The sequence below is a fragment of the Gopherus evgoodei genome, unplaced genomic scaffold (assembly GCF_007399415.2).
Source record: "Gopherus evgoodei ecotype Sinaloan lineage unplaced genomic scaffold, rGopEvg1_v1.p scaffold_47_arrow_ctg1, whole genome shotgun sequence".
NCBI lineage: Eukaryota > Metazoa > Chordata > Testudines > Testudinidae > Gopherus > Gopherus evgoodei.
The window spans coordinates 1,546,016-1,567,485 of record NW_022060068.1 but is presented as its reverse complement, the minus strand read 5'-3'; the positions used below and the strand labels follow the sequence as shown (position 1 = coordinate 1,567,485).

Below are 21,470 nucleotides of genomic sequence, written 5' to 3'. Positions count from 1 at the left end.
CGGGGGGCTGGGGGGGGTCCTGCCCCTGCCCGCAGGAGGAGGGTCCGGCAGTGCCCGGGGGGGGGGTCTCCCGCCCCAGTCCCATTGCAGCGCGTTAAGCGGCTCTGAGGCGGCTGGGTCCGACTCGGCTGAACCTCCCCCGGCCCGGCCCGGCCCGGCCCGCCTCTTCCTGCCGGAGGAGCCGCCGGGAGCGGCGGATAGAAAGCCGCGGCCGGGCAGCGGGAGCGGCCGGCGGGCCCAGGCCCGAGGCCAGGGCGATGGGCGCAGGAGGCTCCGCTCAGGTAGCGCCGGCCGCGGGCCGCCCGAGCCCACGTGTCCCTGGCGGTGACCCAGGCGCCGCGGAGAGACGCTGCGGGCCAGAGCCGGGAAGGGCCATGGCCCGGCCCGGCCCGCTCAGCCGGGGGGCCCGGCCCCTCCCCGCCGCGGCCGCCATCTGCCTGGGGGCAGCCGGCCTCGGGCCTCGGCGCGGCCATCTTAGCTAGGGCAGCCCCCGCCCTCGGGGGGCAGGAGCGCGGGGGGGCACCCGGGGGGGGGGCTGCCTGTCAGCGTGAGGAAAACCCCCGGTCCGGGGGAGTGGAGATTGGGGGGGGGATTTCTGGAGGGGGGGGGCTGCCTGTCAGTGTGAGGAAACCCCCAGTCCAGGGGAGTGGAGATGGGGGGGGGATCCCTTGGGGGGGGGGCTGCCTGTCAGTGTGAGGAAACCCCCAGTCCGGGGGAGTGGAGATTGGGGGGGGGGGATTTCTGGGGGGGGCTGCCTGTCAGTGTGAGGAAAACCCCCGGTCCGGGGGAGTGGAGATGGGGGGGGATCCCTGGGGGGGGGGCTGCCTGTCAGTGTGAGGAAAACCCCCGGTCTGGGGGAGTGGAGATGGGGGGGGGATTTCTGGGGGGGCTGCCTGTCAGTGTGAGGAAACCCCCGGTCCAGGGGAGTGGAGATGGGGGGGGATCCCTGGGGGGGGCTGCCTGTCAGTGTGAGGAAAACCCCCGGTCCGGGGGAGTGGAGATGGGGGGGGATCCCTGGGGGGGGGGCTGCCTGTCAGTGTGAGGAAAACCCCCGGTCCAGGGGAGTGGAAATGGGGGGGATCCCTGGGGGGGGGCTGCCTGTCAGTGTGAGGAAAACCCCCAGTCCGGGGGAGTGGAGATGGGGGGGGATCCCTGGGGGGGGGCTGCCTGTCAGTGTGAGGAAACCCCCGGTCCAGGGGAGTGGAGATGGGGGGGGATTTCTGGGGGGGTCTGCCTGTCAGTGTGAGGAAAACCCCCGGTCCGGGGGAGTGGAGATGGGGGGGATCCCTGGGGGGGGCTGCCTGTCAGTGTGAGGAAAACCCCCGGTCCAGGGGAGTGGAAATGGGGGGGATCCCTGGGGGGGGGCTGCCTGTCAGTGTGAGGAAAACCCCCGGTCCAGGGGAGTGGAGACTGGGGGGGATCCCCTCCCCCCGGGCTGGAGGAGCCCAGTCAGCCCCCAAGGCCAGGCCGGTCTCTGGGTTCCAGGGGCGCTGGCAGTTCTCTCAGCACCTGTCTCAGGACACTCGTGTTTCTCTGAAATCCCCAGCTCCTGGGTCTGTGTCTGGGCAGCCCGGCTTTGGGGAAAGAAGCCTGACCCCAGAGCCCCTTGACAGCTGGGACGGCGGGTGAGATGCCCCTGGGCAGGGTGGTTTTAATGTCTACTGGCTTGGGGCCTGCGGCTCAGGCCATGATATCAGTGGGGGCTTTGCTCCAGCCTTGCCCGGGGAAGCAGCCGGGGTGTGCTGGGACAAGGCGGGAGTGAAATGGACGAGCACCGGATTTCTCCTCTCCTGAGATCAGGGTCCAGCTCTGGGCACAAACAAAATCAATTCAGGAATCTGGCACCAGCCTCTGGTGGACACTGGTCCACATCCCAAGTGGGAGTTTCCTCTCTCTGCCCGACACAACGCCCTGGCTCCGCTCCTCATTCACCCTGGGGCACACGCCACCTTGTCCACCAAGGAGGAACTTCCCAAGCCGCAGACAAGGCAGGCTAGCGTAGGTGTGTGACTCCCAGCAGGGTTAGCCAGGCGTGAAAAGGCTCCTCCCTTCCAGCTTTACCCCCCAGAGCTTTGTCCAAGCTCGTCATTCAGAGGACTAATTAATGACTGCTAATTATTAATAATTATTAAATGCATTAGATTTACGTCCAGAGACCAAGACACCTGGGGCTCAGTGGGCCCCTGTGCAGGCAGAGTGAGGATGGGACTTCAAAGGGGTTTGGAACCAGTGCGAGTTCCTGACCTAGGGCCACGTGCGCTAACCCTAATGCGAATTCCTAGCAGCCACCTGGTGGGTTTCCCCCGTAGCTCTCCCAGTGCTTCACGAAGGAGTTTGCAATGTTGCAGGTGCCGGTGGCATTCGAGGACGTTGCGGTCTATTTCTCCCTGGAGGAGTGGGCAGCGTTGGCCAAATGGCAGAGGGAGTTGTACCGGGATGTGATGAAGGAGAATTACGAGCTGGTGGCTTCATTGGGTGAGGCTCCTTTCCCACTCTTCTCTCAGGGCCGGGGGTCTGGGACAGAGCCAGGAGATGTCAGAGCAGGTCAGTCCACATTTCGTTGAGGCTCAGAAGAATCTCAGACCCTGGAAATGCTGTACTCTCCCCCCCGCCCCATCCCCGAGGGCTCTTGGCCCTGTAGCTAGAAGGGTTTATGTTGGACAGCAGAGATTCTCAGGGGTCTGTGCTTACTTGCTGGACTGTTTGTGGAGTAAAGATACTGCAGAATCAGGCCCATAGACCTGAACACAAACTGCTCTTCATAAGCCAGGTTGAAGCCGCAGCCAGGAACCCTATTCATCCTGAGTTCATCACTCACTAGGCTGCAATTGTCTGCCCCCTGCACAGGGCATCCTGCTGTCAAACCTGAGATCATCTGCCAGATGGAGCGAGGGGAAGAGCCATGTGTGGGGAATCTCTGGGGCTGGAAAAACAGAAGCACAGCCCAGAAGCCCTGCTCAGGTGAGTCATGAAAACGCCAAGAGCTGGGGGAGAGATGGAGGGATGGGCTCAAACCCAGAGAAACCATTCGGGACAAAGAACGTTTCAAACAATGGCTTGCTTTCCTGGGCCCTGGAGGCAGCTGTGACCACTCATAGGTGACATTGGAAAAGCCCAGAGAAGGGCAGGGAAGATGGCAAGGGGTCTGAGCAGGTATGGGAGAGCTGTCAAAACTGGGTTATTCCTATGGGAAGAGTTAAAGTGGAGTAAGGCCTTGTCTACAGTACACAATTAAGTCAACTTAAGTTACGTCAATGTACAGCCGCCGCAGGAATTAAACCACTGTTGTGCGTCCACACTACGCTCCTTGTGTCGGCAGTGTGCATCCACACTAGCAGTGCTTGCATCGACACAGAGAGCAGTGCACTGGGGGTGGCTATCCCACTGTGCAACTCACCACTATCTGGTGTGTGGTGTTCTGGGAAGGGTTTGCAGTGCCTCATGGGCAAGAAACAGTCACGTAGGGGTGAGATGGAATATGGGTTCAGCATCCCACAGTACAGTTTTCTCCACCCCATCATTCCGTGGGTATCCTGTTACATTTCACACACTTTTCTGGCAAGCCTGTGTGTCCACCATCTCTGTGAGAATCATGGATCCTGCACTGCTCTTCAGTATTGTGCTGAGAGTTATGAACACAACACGTCTGATCCTGCAGTATTTCCAGAGCTGCGAGGAGTATGACCGTTCCTTGCAGGCTGCCTTGCTGAGTGCCATGGAAAAAAACAATTCAAGATTGCTGTTGGCATTTACAGAGCACCTGCATGCGGCAGACTGCCGGTTCTGAACCCGAGAAACAAGCAACGACTGGTGGGATCATATTGTTATGCAGATGTGGGATAACAAGCAGTGGCTGCAGAGCTTTTGGATGCACAAGGCCACATTCCTGGAATTGTGTGCAGAGCTCGCCCCAGCTCAGGGACACCAAAAGAGAGTGGCAATCACAGTGGAAAAGTGAGTGGTGATCTCTGTGTGGAAACTCGCAACACCAGATTGCTACCAATCAGTCGGGAATCAATTTGGAATTGGGAAATCCACCATGGGTGTTGCTGTGATGAAAGCGTGCAGGGCCATTAATTGCATCCTTCTACAAAGGACAGTGACTCTGGGCAATGTGCAGGAAATAGTGGATGGTTTTGCAGCAATGGAGTTCCCAAACTGAGGGGGGCCATTGATGGGACACATATCCCTATTTTGGCCCCAAACCACCTTGCGATGGAGTACATCACAGACAGAAAGGGATACTTTTCCATGGTATTGCAAGCGCTGGTGGATCACCAGGGTTGTTTCACCGGCATCAATGCAGGCTGGTTAGGGAAGGTGCATGACGCATACCTCTTTAGGAACACAGACTTGTGCAGAAGGCTTCAAGCAGGGACTTTTTCCCAGACCAGAGGATTACCACTGGGGATGTGGAAATGCCAGTAATGATCCTGGGAGACCCAGCCTACGCCTTTCTACCATGGCTTATGAAGCCATACATTGGCCACCTCGACAGCAGCAAAGAGTGCTTCGACAACAGGCTTGGCAGGTGCTGAATGACTGTTGAATGTGCCTTTGGCCATTTGAAAGGGTGCTGGCGCTGTTTACTCATGAGATTAAACCTCAATGAAGGCAGTGTCCCCATGGTCATAGCTGCCTGCTGTGCACTTCATAATATCTGTGAAGCAAAGGGGGAAGCGTTTCTGCAGCGGTGGAGTGCAGAGGTGCATGGGGTGTCTGCTGATTTTTGAATAGCCAGATACCACAGCTATAAGAAGAGCTCAGTGGGGAGCTGTGTGCCTCAGAGAGGCTTTGAAGGCGCATTTTAACAATGAACCATGGTAATGTGTGGTACAGTGCTGTGCTGTGCCTAGCATCGTTTGCTTTTACCCTCATATGAACCTTGTAACGAGTGTCGTGTGTGCTAATATAACATCGCAAATGCACTTACTGCTGTTATCTCTGAATGTTAGCTGTAGCCATTGTCATGTCAGAGATAAATAAAGGTGAATTAAGTTTCCATAAATGGACTTTTATTTCACATCCATGCAAACATACCTATTAAAACCCAAAAGAAACAGCGAAAAGTACAGTAGAACCTAAGAGTTACGAACACCAGAGTTATGAATTGACCATTCAACCACACACCTTGTTTGGAACCAGAAGCACACGATCAGGCAGCAGCAGAGACAAAAAGAAAAAGACAATACAGTATAATTGTCATAAACAGATAGCTAAGGGTTAATGTCTCTTTCACCTGAAACACCTGACCAGAGAACCAATCAGGAAACTGGATTTTTTCAACTTTGGGTGGAGGGAAGTGTGTCTCTGAGTCTTTTGTCTGCTTGCCTGCTGTCTCTGAGCTTTGGAGAAGTAGTTCTATTTTCTAGTCTTCTGTTTCTAAGTGTAAGGACAAAGAGATCAGATAGTAAGTTCTATGGTTTCTTTTCTTTGGTATTTGCATGAATGTAAGTGCTGGAGGGCTTTGATTTGTATTCTTTTTGAATAAGGCTGTTTATTCAATATTCTTTTAAGCAATTGACCCTGTGTTGTATCATCTTAATACAGAGAGAACATTTGTATTTTTTCTTTCTTTTTATATAAAGCTTTCTTTTAAGATCTGTTGGAGTTTTTCTTTACTTCAGGAAAATTAAGTCTGTACTCACCAGGGAATTGGTGGGAGGAAGAAATCAAGGGGAGAGCTGTGTGTTGGATTGCTAGCCTGATTTTGCATTTCCTCTGGGTGAAGAGGAAAGTGCTTTTGTTCCAGGATTGGGAACGGAGAGGGGGAATCACTCTGCGTAGTTTCACAGAGCTTGTGTCTGTGTATCTCTCCAGGAGCACCTGGAGGGGGGAAGGGGAAAAGGATTATTTCCCTTTGTTGTGAGACTCAAGGGATTTGGGTCTTGGGGTTCCCAGGGAAGGTTTTTCAGGGGGACCAGAGTGCCCCAAAACACTCTAATTTTTTGGGTGGTGGCAGCAGTACCAGGTCCAAGCTGGTAACTAAGCTTGGAGGTTTTCATGCTAACCCCCAAATTTTGGACGCTAAGGTCCAGAATCTGGGAATAAGGTTATGTCATGGTGGCAGTGGCGGGAGATAGACAGAATCCAGAAGCCAGTAGGAATATTATATTTTTCTTTTCTCTGCTAAGGGTTTTTTAGCAGAGAGAAACAGGTTGGTTTTAAAAGGGAACCAGAGAGAATTTTTTTTTTCTGCTCTCTCTAGCAGTTTGTGGTTTGCATGTTAAGCGAGAAAACTGTTAAGGGTCTTTTGTCATGCAATAGCCCTCCCATTAGGAGGCAAAGTACCAGCACTTATATGCATGCAAATAAAGTGGTTTTTCTGGTTTCCCTTAATTGAACATTAGCTAGAGAGAGAAAGGGAAAAAAGCACTGTTGCTAGGCAGACTTCAGGAGGCAACAGAGCCTGCAGTTCAAAAGAGAAACACCGGAGGGCACCCCAACACAAGAAAACAGGAACCATGTCTACCAGGACAAAAATGGAGGCCGAAGACCAATTAAAAGAAGCTGAACACAGGCGACAACTGGAAATAAAACAAAAAGAGATGGAGATAAAAGAAAAGGAAGAAAGCATCAAACTGGCAGCCTTCCAAAGAGAACAGGCAGCCCAAGAGGCAGCACACAAAAGAAAACTAGAAGAAGAAGAGGTGGCCCACCGCCGAGAAATGGAAAAGCACCAAAAAGAAATGGAAAAACAACAAAAAGAGAATGAAGAGAAGGAAAAACAGAGAAAACATGAACTGGAGATGGCAAAAGCTGGGCTGCATGTGCCAGCCAACCCTAACAACCCGGCGCCAATTATTGCTCCACAGCACAGGAAATTTCCCACCTACAAGGCAGGTGATGACACCGAGGCCTTCTTGGAAAATTTTGAAAGAGCCTGTCTTGGGTACAGCATCCCCGAAGACCAGTACATGGTAGAATTAAGGCCACACCTCAGTGGACCTTTAGCAGAGGTGGCAGCTGAAATGCCCAAGCCGCAAATGAATGACTATAAACTTTTTCAAACCAAGGCCAGATACAGGATGGGGATAACCCCAGATCATGCCCGTCGGCGCTTCAGAACCCAAAAATGGAAACCAGAGGTGTCATTTCCCAAACACGCCTACTACATTGCAAAAAACTATGAGGCCTGGTTAACAGGAAACAACATTCAAACCTTGGAAGAAGTGAACCTTCTCATACAAATGGAGCAGTTCTTGGATGGTGTTCCTGAAGACATCACACGGTACATACAAGATAGAAATCCCAAAACTATCGCTGAGGCGGGGGAGATTGGAGCCAAATGGATGGAACTGGCAGAAAGCAAAAAAGCTACTGTCAAGGGGAACGATTACCCCAGGGGGCACACAGACCATAAACCCTACAACCGAGGACAGCCAAAGACCCTCCATACCACCCAAGTAAAGCCACAGATACCCTACTCTTCAACCTCACCAGTCTCCAGTAACTCACCTCGGCCCAGTGACCCATCAGATGGAAGATGCTTTAAGTGTAATGAACCGGGACACATCAAGGCCAACTGTCCCAAGAACACCATGCGAGTGCAATTCATTACACCACCATCACACAAAAGATCCCCAGGCCCGGATGCCTCTCAAATACCCTTGGAGCGAAGGGAAAATTTGAGAGTGGGCGGAAAGAAGGTTACTGCGTGGAGAGACACGGGGGCACAAGTGTCAGCTATCCACCAATCCTTCGTTGACCCCAAATTCATCAACCCAAAGGCCAAAGTTACAATTTACCCCTTCATGTCACAAGCTGTAGACTTGCCTACAGCTCAACTGCCTGTCCAGTACAAAGGCTGGTCAGGAATGTGGACTTTTGCAGTCTATGACAATTATCCTATCCCCATGCTACTGGGGGAAGACTTGGCCAACCAGGTGAGGCGGGCCAAGAGAGTGGGAATGGTTACCCGTAGCCAAACCAGGCAAGCTTCCAGACCCATTCCTGTTCCTGAGCCGTCCACAGAGGCCCCGTCTGTGTTACCAGAGACCCAGACAGAGGTAGTGGACCCGGATTCCATGCCTACCACTGAAACAGCCACAGCATCTCCAGTCCCAGGCCCGGAACTGGAACAGCAACCAGCACCAGCAAGTGCAACCACATCTTCAAACTCAACGCCAGAGGGCATCAGCGAGCCAGAACTGGCAGAAGCAACAGACAGCCATACCCAAAAGGCTCAGCCAGAGCCTGAAATACCCTCAGGTGCACCAGCGGAGAGCGGTTCACCAGCAACGAAAACAACCCCATCACCTACATCGCTTCCAGAGGGACCAAGCCCAAGTCCACAGTCTGAGGAAGAACTGGTGTCCCCAGCCTCAAGGGAACAGTTCCAGGCTGAGCAGGAAGCAGATGACAGCCTTCAGAAAGCGTGGGCGGCGGCACGGAGCACCCCACCGCCTCTCAGCTCTTCTAATCGATCCCGGTTTGTTATAGACCAAGGACTTTTATACAAGGAAATTCTTTCTGGTGGACACCGGGAAGAATGGCAGCCGCAAAAACAGTTGGTGGTTCCAACTAAGTACCGGGGGAAGCTCTTAAGCTTAGCCCATGATCATCCCAGTGGCCATGCTGGGGTGAACAGAACCAAGGACCGGTTGGGGAAGTCCTTCCACTGGGAGGGGATGGGCAAGGATGTTGCCAAGTATGTCCGGTCTTGTGAGGTATGCCAAAGAGTGGGTAAGCCTCAAGACCAGGTCAAGGCCCCTCTCCAGCCACTCCCCATAATTGAGGTCCCATTTCAGCGAGTAGCTGTGGATATTCTGGGCCCTTTCCCAAAAAAGACGCCCAGAGGAAAGCAGTACGTACTGACTTTAGTGGACTTTGCTACCCGATGGCCAGAAGCAGTAGCTCTAGGCAACACCAGGGCTAACACTGTGTGCCTGGCCCTAACAGACATCTTTGCCAGGGTAGGTTGGCCCTCTGACATCCTTACAGATTCAGGGTCTAATTTCCTGGCAGGGACCATGGAAAAACTGTGGGAAACTCATGGGGTGAATCACTTGGTTGCCACCCCGTACCACCATCAAACCAATGGCCTGGTGGAAAGGTTCAATGGAACTTTGGGGGCCATGATAAGAAAATTCATCAACGAATTCTCCAATAATTGGGACCTAGTGTTGCAGCAGTTGCTGTTTGCCTACAGGGCTGTACCACATCCCAGTTTAGGGTTTTCACCATTTGAACTTGTGTATGGTCACGAGGTTAAGGGGCCATTACAGTTGGTGAAGCAGCAATGGGAGGGGTTTACGCCTTCTCCAGGAACTAACATTCTGGACTTTGTAAGCAACCTACAAAGCACCCTCCGACACTCTTTAGCCCTTGCTAGAGAGAGCCTAAAGGATGCTCAAGAAGAGCAAAAGGCCTGGTATGACAGACATGCCAGAGAACGTTCCTTCAAGGTAGGAGACCAGGTTATGGTCTTGAAGGCGCAACAGGCCCATAAGATGGAAGCATCATGGGAAGGGCCATTCACGGTCCAAGAGCGCCTGGGAGCTGTAAACTACCTCATAGCATTTCCCAATTCCTCACTAAAGCCTAAAGTGTACCATGTTAATTCTCTCAAGCCTTTCTATTCCAGAGACTTACAGGTTTGTCAGTTTACAGTCCAGGGAGATGATGCTGAGTGGCCTGACGGTGTCTACTACGATGGAAAAAAAGACGGTGGCGTGGAAGAGGTGAACCTCTCAACCACCCTGGAACGTCTGCAGCGGCAACAAATCAAGGAGCTGTGCACTAGCTTCGCCCCATTGTTCTCAGCCACCCCAGGACGGACTGAACGGGCATACCACTCCATTGATACAGGTAATGCTCACCCAATCAGAACCCCACCCTACCGGGTGTCTCCTCATGCCCAAGCTGCTATAGAACGGGAGATCCAGAACATGCTACAGATGGGTATAATCCGCCCATCTACCAGTGCATGGGCATCTCCAGTGGTTCTGGTACCCAAACCAGATGGGGAAATACGCTTTTGCGTGGACTACCGTAAGCTAAATGCTGTAACTCGTCCGGACAACTATCCGATGCCACGTACTGATGAGCTATTGGAAAAGTTGGGACGTGCCCAGTTCATCTCTACAATAGACTTAACCAAGGGGTACTGGCAAGTACCGCTAGATGAACCTGCCAAGGAGAGGTCAGCATTCGTCACCCATGCGGGGGTGTATGAATTCAATGTCCTTCCTTTCGGCCTTCGAAATGCACCCGCCACCTTCCAGAGGCTGGTAGACGGTCTACTAGCTGGACTGGGAGAATTTGCAGTTGCCTACCTCGATGATGTGGCCATTTTTTCAGACTCCTGGCCCGAACACCTACTACACCTGGAAAAGGTCTTTGAGCGCATCAGGCAGGCAGGACTAACTGTTAAGGCCAAAAAGTGTCAAATAGGCCAAAACAGAGTGACTTACCTGGGGCACCAGGTGGGTCGAGGAACCATAAACCCCCTACAGGCCAAGGTGGATGCTATCCAAAAGTGGCCTGTCCCAAGGTCAAAGAAACAGGTCCAATCCTTCTTAGGCTTGGCCGGATACTACAGGCGATTTGTACCACACTACAGCCAAATCGCTGCCCCATTGACCGACCTGACCAAAAAGACCCAGCCAAATGCAGTTAAGTGGACTGATGAGTGTCAAAAGGCCTTTACCCAACTTAAGGCAACACTCATGTCTGACCCTGTGCTCAGGGCCCCGGACTTTGACAAGCCATTCCTAGTAACCACGGATGCATCTGAGCGTGGTATAGGAGCAGTACTCATGCAGGAAGCAACAGATCACAACTTCCATCCTGTCGTGTTTCTCAGCAAGAAACTGTCTGACAGGGAAAGTCACTGGTCAGTCAGTGAAAAGGAATGCTATGCCATTGTGTACGCCCTGGAAAAGCTACGCCCATATGTTTGGGGACGGCGGTTCCAACTACAAACTGACCATGCTGCACTACAGTGGCTTCATACTGCCAAGGGGAACAACAAGAAACTTCTTCGTTGGAGTTTAGCTCTCCAAGATTTTGATTTTGAAATTCAACACATCACAGGAGCTTCTAACAAAGTTGCTGATGCACTCTCCCGTGAGAGTTTCCCAGAATCCAGTAGTTAAAAAGTGTTCTTAAAATGTAAAAGTCTGTTAGTTATATACTTAGTAGTATATGTAAAGGTGCATGTGTTGTATTAATCTGTTTATTTTCAAGTTCTAGAAGGAAATTGCCGCCAGTGAGCTTCCCCACTGTCTGCAATTTGGGGGGCGTGTCATAAACAGATAGCTAAGGGTTAATGTCTCTTTCACCTGAAACACCTGACCAGAGAACCAATCAGGAAACTGGATTTTTTCAACTTTGGGTGGAGGGAAGTGTGTCTCTGAGTCTTTTGTCTGCTTGCCTGCTGTCTCTGAGCTTTGGAGAAGTAGTTCTATTTTCTAGTCTTCTGTTTCTAAGTGTAAGGACAAAGAGATCAGATAGTAAGTTCTATGGTTTCTTTTCTTTGGTATTTGCATGAATGTAAGTGCTGGAGGGCTTTGATTTGTATTCTTTTTGAATAAGGCTGTTTATTCAATATTCTTTTAAGCAATTGACCCTGTGTTGTATCATCTTAATACAGAGAGAACATTTGTATTTTTTCTTTCTTTTTATATAAAGCTTTCTTTTAAGATCTGTTGGAGTTTTTCTTTACTTCAGGAAAATTAAGTCTGTACTCACCAGGGAATTGGTGGGAGGAAGAAATCAAGGGGAGAGCTGTGTGTTGGATTGCTAGCCTGATTTTGCATTTCCTCTGGGTGAAGAGGAAAGTGCTTTTGTTCCAGGATTGGGAACGGAGAGGGGGAATCACTCTGCGTAGTTTCACAGAGCTTGTGTCTGTGTATCTCTCCAGGAGCACCTGGAGGGGGGAAGGGGAAAAGGATTATTTCCCTTTGTTGTGAGACTCAAGGGATTTGGGTCTTGGGGTTCCCAGGGAAGGTTTTTCAGGGGGACCAGAGTGCCCCAAAACACTCTAATTTTTTGGGTGGTGGCAGCAGTACCAGGTCCAAGCTGGTAACTAAGCTTGGAGGTTTTCATGCTAACCCCCAAATTTTGGACGCTAAGGTCCAGAATCTGGGAATAAGGTTATGTCAATAATACAATAAAAGCTGTATCATCTGGCACTTCACCAACTGGAAAGCTCTAGAAACTGGCATTTCTGAGTTTCACTAAAGTCTGGTTTATAGTCTGGTTGGCGCAGGGCACCACATGGCTCCCCGGCTCCACATGTCTTCCCGGAAGTGGCAAAATGTCCCTGCCACTCCCAGGCAGAGGAACAGCCACGAGGGGTTCCGAATGCGGGAGCGGGTTCGTGGTGCGAGTGAGAAAGTTTGGATGTGGGAGGGAGCTTGGGGAAGGTGATTGGGGTGCGGAGCGGGATGTTGGATCCAGGCGGCGCTCACCTCAGGTGGCTCCCAACAAGCAGTGACATGTCCCTGCTGCTCCTAGGGGGAGGCGGGGCTAGGCACCTCTGCGTGCTGCCCCTGCCTTACCCCGAATGCTGGCTCCGCAGCTCTCATTGGCTGGGAGCTGCCGAAGGTGAGCACCCCCCTGATTCAGCAACACTGACTCCCTCTCACACACCAACCCCCTGCCTTGATCCCGCTCCTGCACCCAAAGTGCTCATTTTGAGTTGATACTGTTTGGTTACGTGAGGTAGAGCTGTCCTTTGTGTCGTAATATGCTAGAAGTGGGTTGAAGGATAGAAATGTACAAGACTAGCTGTGTTGGCGTCTGCTTCATTGTCCCCCGTGAAGCTACGCAGTGGGGCCCTGTGGAACAGCGTTAATGCACACAGAGATTTCATGGGAATCCTCCAGAGAGATCTCTAGGAAACTTTCCCCCACGAATTGGCAATAACTTGTGCAGGGAGCAAAGTGGCACATAGGCAGCCAGCATAGGGACCAGTCTGAAGCCACATGCATGCAGGAGATGCATCCTTGCTTGCTCTCAGAAGTGCGACATTGGCGTCAATGACCCCCGCCTATGGAAAATGGTGGGAGAATTTACAATATTGTCCCTAGTCGTTTGCCATGATCCCCTTAAACTGCCTAGACTCTTTGCCCCATCTTAACCACTCTATCCCTCTCCCCAGGCCCAACTCACCAGGTTTAGGGCATTTGCTCAGCTGTGTGCTTGCCAAAGGACAGTGAGAAAGTGCTCCAATGATTCAGTGCTATGAGTGCACTAACAGTCATGCCTCTGTTTATTGTGCTTCTGCAGATGTGGCCGTTAGGGGAACCCCCTACACACTGGGGGAGAAACTCTGCCAGATAAGGAAGCGATCCAGGAGGAGCAAGGAGGACATGTTTTTGGAGGTGCTCCAATTCTCTGATACTGCAGATCAAGAATACAGGGCATGGAAAGAGACAGTTAATGAAAATTTTAAAATAGATGGACAGGACAGGAAGCAGGGCCAAGAGCAAATTTTAATGGTCCAGGAGCAGATGATAAAAGTGATGGAGGAGCAAACGGAGATGTTGAAGTCCCTAATCATGCAACAGGCAGAACACATGCGTGTTCAGACACACACACCCTGCAACTGTACAGAACTGCTTGCTATGTCCTCCCCAGACTCCTCCCACATATTCCTTACATCTTCCCTCCCTGCCCGTCGCAGTACCTCTTTCATTCCACCGTTCACACAGCTTCCCAAATGATAGCTGGAGTTACACAGCTATGAGAGCCTCCATCACAACTGTGCTCCTCTCAGTATTATGTCCTTTTCAACAAAGCATTTTCTCTGTGTTGGTTATTACTGTTTAAGAAAAAAAATACTCTCTGAAAGATAATCCTTTGTGTCTCCTACACACCGTGGTTGCTGCTGGAATTAATACACAGTGGCAGTTGGCACATTTGCAGACTACACATCGTGGTCAGGAAGCAATCATCAACATTTTCATTCAAGGCGGCAAGTTAACCAAGCATGGCAGAATGCTTTCTAGAAAGACACATTACTGGAGCTTATTGGCAAAATGGTGCCTCAAAGCCTCCCTGATTCCAGTAACATCACCCCCGTTGTGCCCCTTTAATAGCCCTGGTATCTGGCTGCTCAAAATCAGCTACCAGGCAATCCGCCTCCACACTCCACCCCAGGGGGAAATTTTCACCATTAGCCTCAAAATATTATGCAGCGCACAGCAGGCTGCTGTGACCATTGTAATATTTTCCTCTTTTAGGTCTAACCTGTGATTAAGGCAGCGTCAGCAAGCTTTTAATCTGCCAAATGCACATTCAAGAGCCATTCTGCATGTGCTCAGCCTATTCTTGAAGTGCTCCTTGCTGCTGTCTAGGTTTTCTGTGTACGGCTTCATGAGCTCTGGGAGTAAGGGGTACACTGTGTCTCCCAGGATCACTGGGCATTTCAATATCTCCCATTGGAATCTTCTGGTCTGGAAAGAAAGTCCCTGCTTGCAGCTTTCTGTACAAGCCAATGTTCCTGAACATGCATGCATTGTGCACCTTCCTGGACCACCCCGCATTGATGTCAGTGATCCACAAGCGCCTGCAATACCATAGAGAAGTAGCCCTTTCTATTGATGTACTCCGCCACAAGATGGTCCGGGGCCAAAATTAGGATATGCCTTCCATCTATCGCCCCGCCACAGTTAGGGAATCCTATTGCTGCAAAGCCATCTATTATTTCATGCACATTTCCAAGAGTCACAGTCCATAGCAGGATACAGTTAATGGCCCTGCACGCTTACGTGAATGGAACGCCCACAGTGGACTTCCTGTCTCAAACTGATTCGCAACTGACCAGTGGCAGTCTGGAGTTGCCAGCTTCCACACAGTGATCGCCACATGCTTCTCCACTGAGAGGGCAGCTCTCTTTTTGGTGTCCTTACGCCGTAGGGCTGGGGCGAGCTCTGCACACAATTCCAGGAAGGTGGCTTTGCACATCCGAAAGTTCTGCAGCCACTGCTCGTCATCCCAGGCCTGCATAACGATACGATCCCACCACACAGTGCTTGTTTCCTGAGCTCAATGGCAACAGTCCCCTGTGTGCCGCTGCTTCGTGAATGCCGAAAGTAATCTGGGGTTGTTTCTTTTCATGGCACACAGCAGGGCAGGTACCATGGATTCCTGTTCAGATTTAAAGCTCATGAGATACTGCAAGATCAGCCACATTGAGTTCATAACCCTGACTGCAAGAGTAAAGAGCAGTGCAGGATCCATGCTTTCAGGCAGAGATGGCAGGCGCACAGTATACAGGGGATCTTCAAAAATGGCATGAAACATAGTCAGAAGCCAGTGGAAGGATGGGACAGAAAAAACTGCATCATGGGATGTTGAGCCCACACCCACGATGCACTGCAATCTATTTCATCTTCCCACAACTCCTAGCTGCAGAAGGGGGCGAGTTGCACAGTGGAATAGCTACCCACAGTGCACTACTTTCACAGTCGGTGCAAGAGCACCAACTGTGGACGTGTTCTGCTGACACAAGGAGCGACGTGAACATGCACAATTAATGTAATTATAGCGGGTTTTGATTGTCGTCGTCACTCGCGTCAGCTTAACTCGGTAGTGTGGACATAACTTGAGTACTTACCAGAGGTTCCCTCCCCTGTATCACGCTTACCAGTGCTGGACTCCTGGGAGCGGCTGGACTGCTTAGGAGTCAAAAAGAGATCCTGGCTTGTCATGACACTGGATCCCCCTGTCACCTGTCCTCCATACGTCTCCTGCTCTTCCTCCTCCAACACCTCATCCTTGGGGTTCACTCAGGTGGCCTTTGACTCTAGCTCCCTGGAAGTATCCCCAGAGCATTTGGAGGGGGGGGTCTCCCCTGAGGATGGCATGCAGCTCCTTGTAGAAGCGGCATGTCTGCAACTCTGTACCAGAATGACTATTTGCCTCCCTGGCCTTCTGGTACACCTGCTGCAGCATCTTGATTTTCATGTGGCACTACCGTGTGTCCCTATCGTAGTCCTTCATGTCCCGAGCAATCTGGCCATAGATGTCGAAGTTCTTACAGCTGGATCGGAGCTGTGCCTGCACAACCACCTCGTCTCTCCAGAGAGCCAGGAGAGCCACATCGGCCGTTTGCTCCAGGCTGGAGTGTGTTTGCCATGTGAAGTTGGCATGGTCAGCTGGGTAGTTGGTACATGAGCTCTCCAGACTGAGCAAATAGGAAATGGAATTTCAAAAATTCTCAGGGCTTTAAAGGGGAGGGGTATTTACCTGTGTATCTGGCTGCCAGGCAGTGGAGTTCAAAACTGTGACCAGAACGGTCATGGTCGGACACTTCCTGGAGACCATTAAAGTCAACGTAGGCAACACAGTGTCTACACTGCCACCATGTCAACATAAGCACTGTGTGTCTCGTGGAGGTGGATTTATTAGGTTGGTGTAGCAGACGAGTTAAAGTAGCAGGAGGAATATTGTAGTGTAGACACTTACACAGTTAGGTCGAAATAAGATTGACGTAAGGCAGCTAACTCTGTAGTGTAGATCAGGCCTAAGGCTGACGGGTCTGGTGAAAGCCAGCCAGCCCCTCTATCTCTACCTAGGTATTTTCCACCCTCCGGTTCAATCCCTCGTGACTTCCCTGCACTCGGCCCATCCGAGCAATCTCACTATTTCACAATCAGTCTAAACAGAGAGTCTCGCCAGCACAGAGCAGACACGGTTCACAGACACTGCTGAGTATTCCAGGGGCCTCTGAAATGTGTCTAGAGCCCTCTGCTCTGTAGCGCAGATGGCTGCGTTTTGGAGTCATTAATGCATTGCTGCACGGCTGACACCAGGGGCTGAACCAGGGACCTCTTTAGGCCTGAGAGCTTGAGCTAAAGAGTCAGGTTCTTGGTCCAGTGCTTGTAACAGCCCCACATCCTCTGTGGATCAGGTCCGGGGGTGGGGGTGTAACATACTGGGGCCTGATCCCTTCGTTAGTCTGGTGGAGGAAGCAATGCTAACTTCCACCACTTGGGGCGCTGTGAAGACTGTACTGAGCCCACCCTCATGGCAGCAGTTCGTGTTCAGTCGAATCCGTCTTTTCCCACTGGCTGTGTCTTTGCCAACAGAAGCTGGAGGGAGCGCTGAGACCTGCTTCTCTGTAGTTAGTGGAACCACTCCCCAAAGGGGGTAGCTTCCCAGGAGCTGAGGGCAGGGAGGTGGTTCTGTAGGCTTCTCCAAGAGACTGGTTCCTTGGGCTGCAGTTGGGAATGGAAGGTTGTGCTGAACTGCAGGAGTTTCCCTTGGTCACTAGCTCAGGAGATAACACCAGGGCTTTTCTCTCTGCCGCAGATGGTGAGATGAAGGATGATGATGAGGAAGGTACTAGAACCCTGGATCTTCCCAAGACATCCCCAGGACAGACCGGAGGGGACCTCCACCAGCACTCCAGGAAAAAGCAAAGATGCAAGAGTCAGAGCAAATCACAAAAGCAGCAGAGAAATGTCATGCAAAAAAAACTCCTGCCCCTCCCCAGGCCCCAGAAAACACTGCTACAGAGACAGGATGCAGAGCAGAGACAGGACAGCCAGCAGGATCAGACACACCTGACTGCCCAGCAGGGAGAGCCCACAGGGAGGAAACCATTCACATGCCCTGAATGCGGAAGGAGCTGTGTGACAAAGGGCAACCTCAAAATGCACCATCGAGTGCACACGGGGCAGGGGCTGTTTCCCTGCAGCCAGTGCGGGAAATGCTTCACCACCAAGGGCAACCTCAAAATGCACCAGCGGATCCACACGGGGGAGCGGCCCTTCGTGTGCACCGAGTGCGGCCAGGGCTTCGTTCAGAACAAATTTCTGAAACTGCACAAGAGGCTGCACACGGGAGAACATCCGTTCCCCTGCCCTGAATGCGGGAAACGCTTCATCAGCAAGGCCATTCTGAAGCTGCATGGCAGGACACACGGCAGGGAGCGGCTGTTCCCGTGCACTGAGTGTGGGAAACGTTTCACCAGGAAAGACATCCTCAAACTGCACCAGAGGGTGCACACGGGGGAGCGGCCTTTCCAGTGTGCAGAGTGTGGGAAGAGCTTCACTCAGAAGGTGAATCTCCTGACACACCAGCGGCGCCACACGGGGGAGCGCCCGTTCGCCTGCTGTCAGTGCGGGAAGAGCTTTGCCCAGAAGGCCACACTCAACACACACCAGAAAAGCCACGTGCGTGAGAGGCGCTTTGCATGTGCTGAATGCAAGGAGAGCTTTGTCTCCAACAGGGACCTCACGATGCACCAGAGGATCCACACCAGGGAGCGCTCATACATGTGCAGCCAGTGTGGGAAATGCTTCACGCAGCCAGGCAACCTCCTGACGCACCAGCGAGTGCACACGGGGGAGCGGCCGTTCACCTGCACCCAGTGCGAGAAAAGCTTCACCACCAACGGCAACCTCAAAATGCACCAGCGGATCCACACGGTGGAGAGGCCCTTCACATGTACTGTGTGTGGAAAGGGCTTCACCACCAAGGGGACGCTGCAAAAACACCAGAGTTCACACGAGGTGGAAGCAGCTCGCGTGTGCCAGCCCGAATCTGGAAGGGCTTTCCCAGCCTGTACTCCAGCAAGACTCCCACTGACGCAGGAATGACCACACTGGATCAGACCCAAGGTCCCACCAGCCCAGCTGCTCTGACAGTGAGCAGCATCAGATGCATCGGAGGAAGGTGTAAGAATTGCACACTAGGCAAATGTAGGATAATCTGCCCCCCGACTCCTGGCCAGTATTAGGTCTCCTCCTAATCATTAGAAAGTTGCTTAAACCCTGAAGTACAAGGTTTAATATCCCTTCAAAATATCTGTTAGCATTAATTATAACTCTGGATATCTTTGTTCAATAAATGTTTTTAACCTTTTCTAAATTCTTGCCCTTAACAGCATCCTGCGGTAATGAGTTCCACAGTTTAATTGCACCCTGTGTGAAAGTCTTTCCTTTTTATCAGTTTTCAATTTGCCACTTTTTAATTCCTTTGAATGTCCCTTTTTATGTTATGACAAAGGGAGAACAGAACAGGGTGCAGCTAGCGACCCAGCACATCACCATGGAACTGCCCACAAAGAGCACAAGACTCGCTTTGTAGCAAAGGCACCTGGCCAGGTTTATTGTCGACGAAGCATGATCCTAGCTCCCCGGATCAGTGTCTATAGGTACACTAGCACATGTATGCCCATAACAGTGGACCAGCTCAGTGAGCGGCAGGACTTTCCATTCCCCCCTCGGCTGGCCAAAGACACACCTTCTGTGACCCGTCTTTTATACACTGATACAAACCAGTTACGTATTGCCCCTCCGACGTGATTAGTGACTACGCTTTACCTTGTACATCAGACATTTCTGCCCATCACCCTGTCATCCTGTCCTTCTCTTTAGAAGGAGATCAGTGTGTCCTTGTATCATCTTAAGGGAGTGCGTTTACACCACAACCCTGTTGTGATGAACTAGGAATGTTCTTAATATTTTCTCTGAATACTGTGTTGGTGCCTCAGTGTCCCCATGGCAGTTCTTAAGTATCTGGCAGAGCAAAGGGCCAGTGCACCTAAATGCCTGGCACTCTGTCTCCTAGCAACTGATGGCCTGGGCCCCTCCCCTGCAAAGGTGCCAGCTGAAGGTGTTGGAGGCAAAGAGATCAGGTGACCTCCTGGCCCGGGGAAAGGAACTGAGCAGAGGAGGAGGGGCTGGAGGGGGTTGTTAGTCTGGAGTTGACTGGGGACGAGGAGTGAAGTGCAGACATGGGGTCTGGCTCACTGCCCCCCAGAATGGACCCGGCTGAGGGGTCCGGTTCACTGTATCTACAAGCTCTGTTTTAGACCCTGTTCCTATCATCGAATAAACCTCTGTGTCACTGGCTGGCTGAGAGTCACGTTTGACTGCGCAGTGGGGGGGCAGGACCCTGTGGCTTCCCCACTGGGGCTGGCTCGCTGTGGGAAGTGCACGGAGGGGCAGAGGATGTCTGTGTGTGTCACTCTGAAGAAGCTTGGCCTTCTGTCCCAGTGCAATGAGGCTTTAGGTGAGATATGTGTAGGCTCCTTATTGCTTTAAAATCCGTTATCTGTTATGTTGTTCTTTGTTCCTGGATCAAATTGTTGGGGAGAGTTGAGAATCATCTTCCCCTCTTGTGTGATGGCCCAGCCCAAGTGGCTGATATTATACAGTACTTTGGTTTAAGAAGGTGAGTTTGGGTCACCCATCTAATTTCCCATTTACGCTCTACAAGTAGTAGTCATAAGTGGTTCAGGGGCTGGAAAAAATCCCTTAAGAGCTCAATCTGTGCAGTTTAACAAAAAGATTAAGCTGTAGGCTTGAACGTAAAGATCTACACAGAGACAAAATCTCACATACTGCTGAAGGGCTCTTTCATCTAGCGCAGAAAGGCAGAAAAAGAACCAATTACAGGAATGTATAGCCAGGCAAATTCAACTTCGAACTAAAGCACAAATTTAACACTGAGGGTGACTAACCACTGGAACAAACTACTCCATCTCGCTGTCATCAAATCCAGACTGGATTCCTTCTGGAGGATAGTGTAGCCAAACACCAACTATTGGGCTCAGCATGGGGTTGAGTGAGTGAAATTCTATTGCGTGTGCTATACAGGTCAAACTAGATGATCTAACGGTCAGGTGTTGCCTCCGACTGACCCTTTTATTGCACTCTCTTTTTCTAAAGTTTAGTGTCACCCTGTCATTTTTAGGTAGCTTAGCGCCATAGGATGTTGAACCTAATTATACTGGGGTCACTGTTACTTAGTTGCTCAGCTACTGTCCCTTGTACAGACATAGATTTGGGGCTTTAGCCAGGCAGCTGGGTTGGGAGATCCATGGATGAGGGGGTGGGGTTTGAGCTGTGGCCTGGGCTTCTGCAGGTGCATCACACACCCCTACCCCACATAGTGCCTAAGATGGCTGGGACTGGGACCTGCTGGTCTCTCTGCCCCCCTCCCCTGCACAGAACCCAAGCCTGCTGAGCCCAGGGCACTAGGCGTTGAGCTGACTCCGCTCTGTGGCAGGTGCTGGCGCCCTTGGAGGACACTGCAGTCTCATTCTACCCGTCTGAGCAGATGTAAGTGGCAGAATGACCGCAAGAGACTCACCGAGGGGAGAGTGACGCGTGGGTGCCTCTGCAGGGTGAGGACGGGATTCGGATATTTGCAGAAGAGTGGGTGTGAGCTGTGCTGTTATTGATGTTCCAAAGAGGGGCAGCTCTTCTGGGATGGTGACTATTACTAATTTTCATTGCTGTAGTGTCTAGGAGCCTTGGTCCCGGCCCAGGACCCCGTTTGCTGCTGGGTCCCTCCCTCCAGTAACTCCCAATCTGGTATTTCCAGCTCTTGTCCCTCGAGCTATGCCCCGTTCTGTGCGGTGAGAGCCTGTCTGGCAAGGCCCTGCGGAGGTGGGGGGTGCAGGGCAGCAGCAGGGGGGGCAGTGGGGTAACTGGTGTCCTCACACGCTGCCTTGGTCCCTGCGTGGTGCAGACACAGCCCCCCCCGCCACTCCCCCGTTCTTT

General features: G+C 51.8%; 1 protein-coding gene across 4 annotated transcripts; it reads left to right on the top strand.

Moving 5' to 3' along the window:
* The first annotated feature begins 218 nt into the window (after positions 1-218).
* LOC115642925 (oocyte zinc finger protein XlCOF6.1-like) lies at positions 219-19,461 on the top strand. 4 transcript variants are annotated; one of them, XM_030546610.1, is made up of 4 exons: positions 219-281; positions 2,349-2,475; positions 2,848-2,961; positions 17,263-19,461. In XM_030546610.1, exons 1-4 carry the CDS (start codon positions 258-260, stop codon positions 18,555-18,557), a joined length of 1,560 nt encoding a protein of 519 aa, XP_030402470.1. In that variant the 5' UTR covers positions 219-257; the 3' UTR covers positions 18,558-19,461. The 4 variants fall into 4 exon arrangements, with proteins under 4 accessions (XP_030402470.1, XP_030402469.1, XP_030402468.1 ...); XM_030546609.1 differs by lacking the exon at positions 219-281 and adding an exon at positions 1,365-1,877 and having other exon boundaries at positions 17,266-19,461; XM_030546608.1 differs by lacking the exon at positions 219-281 and adding an exon at positions 1,365-1,877.
* Positions 19,462-21,470: the final 2,009 nt, after the last annotated feature.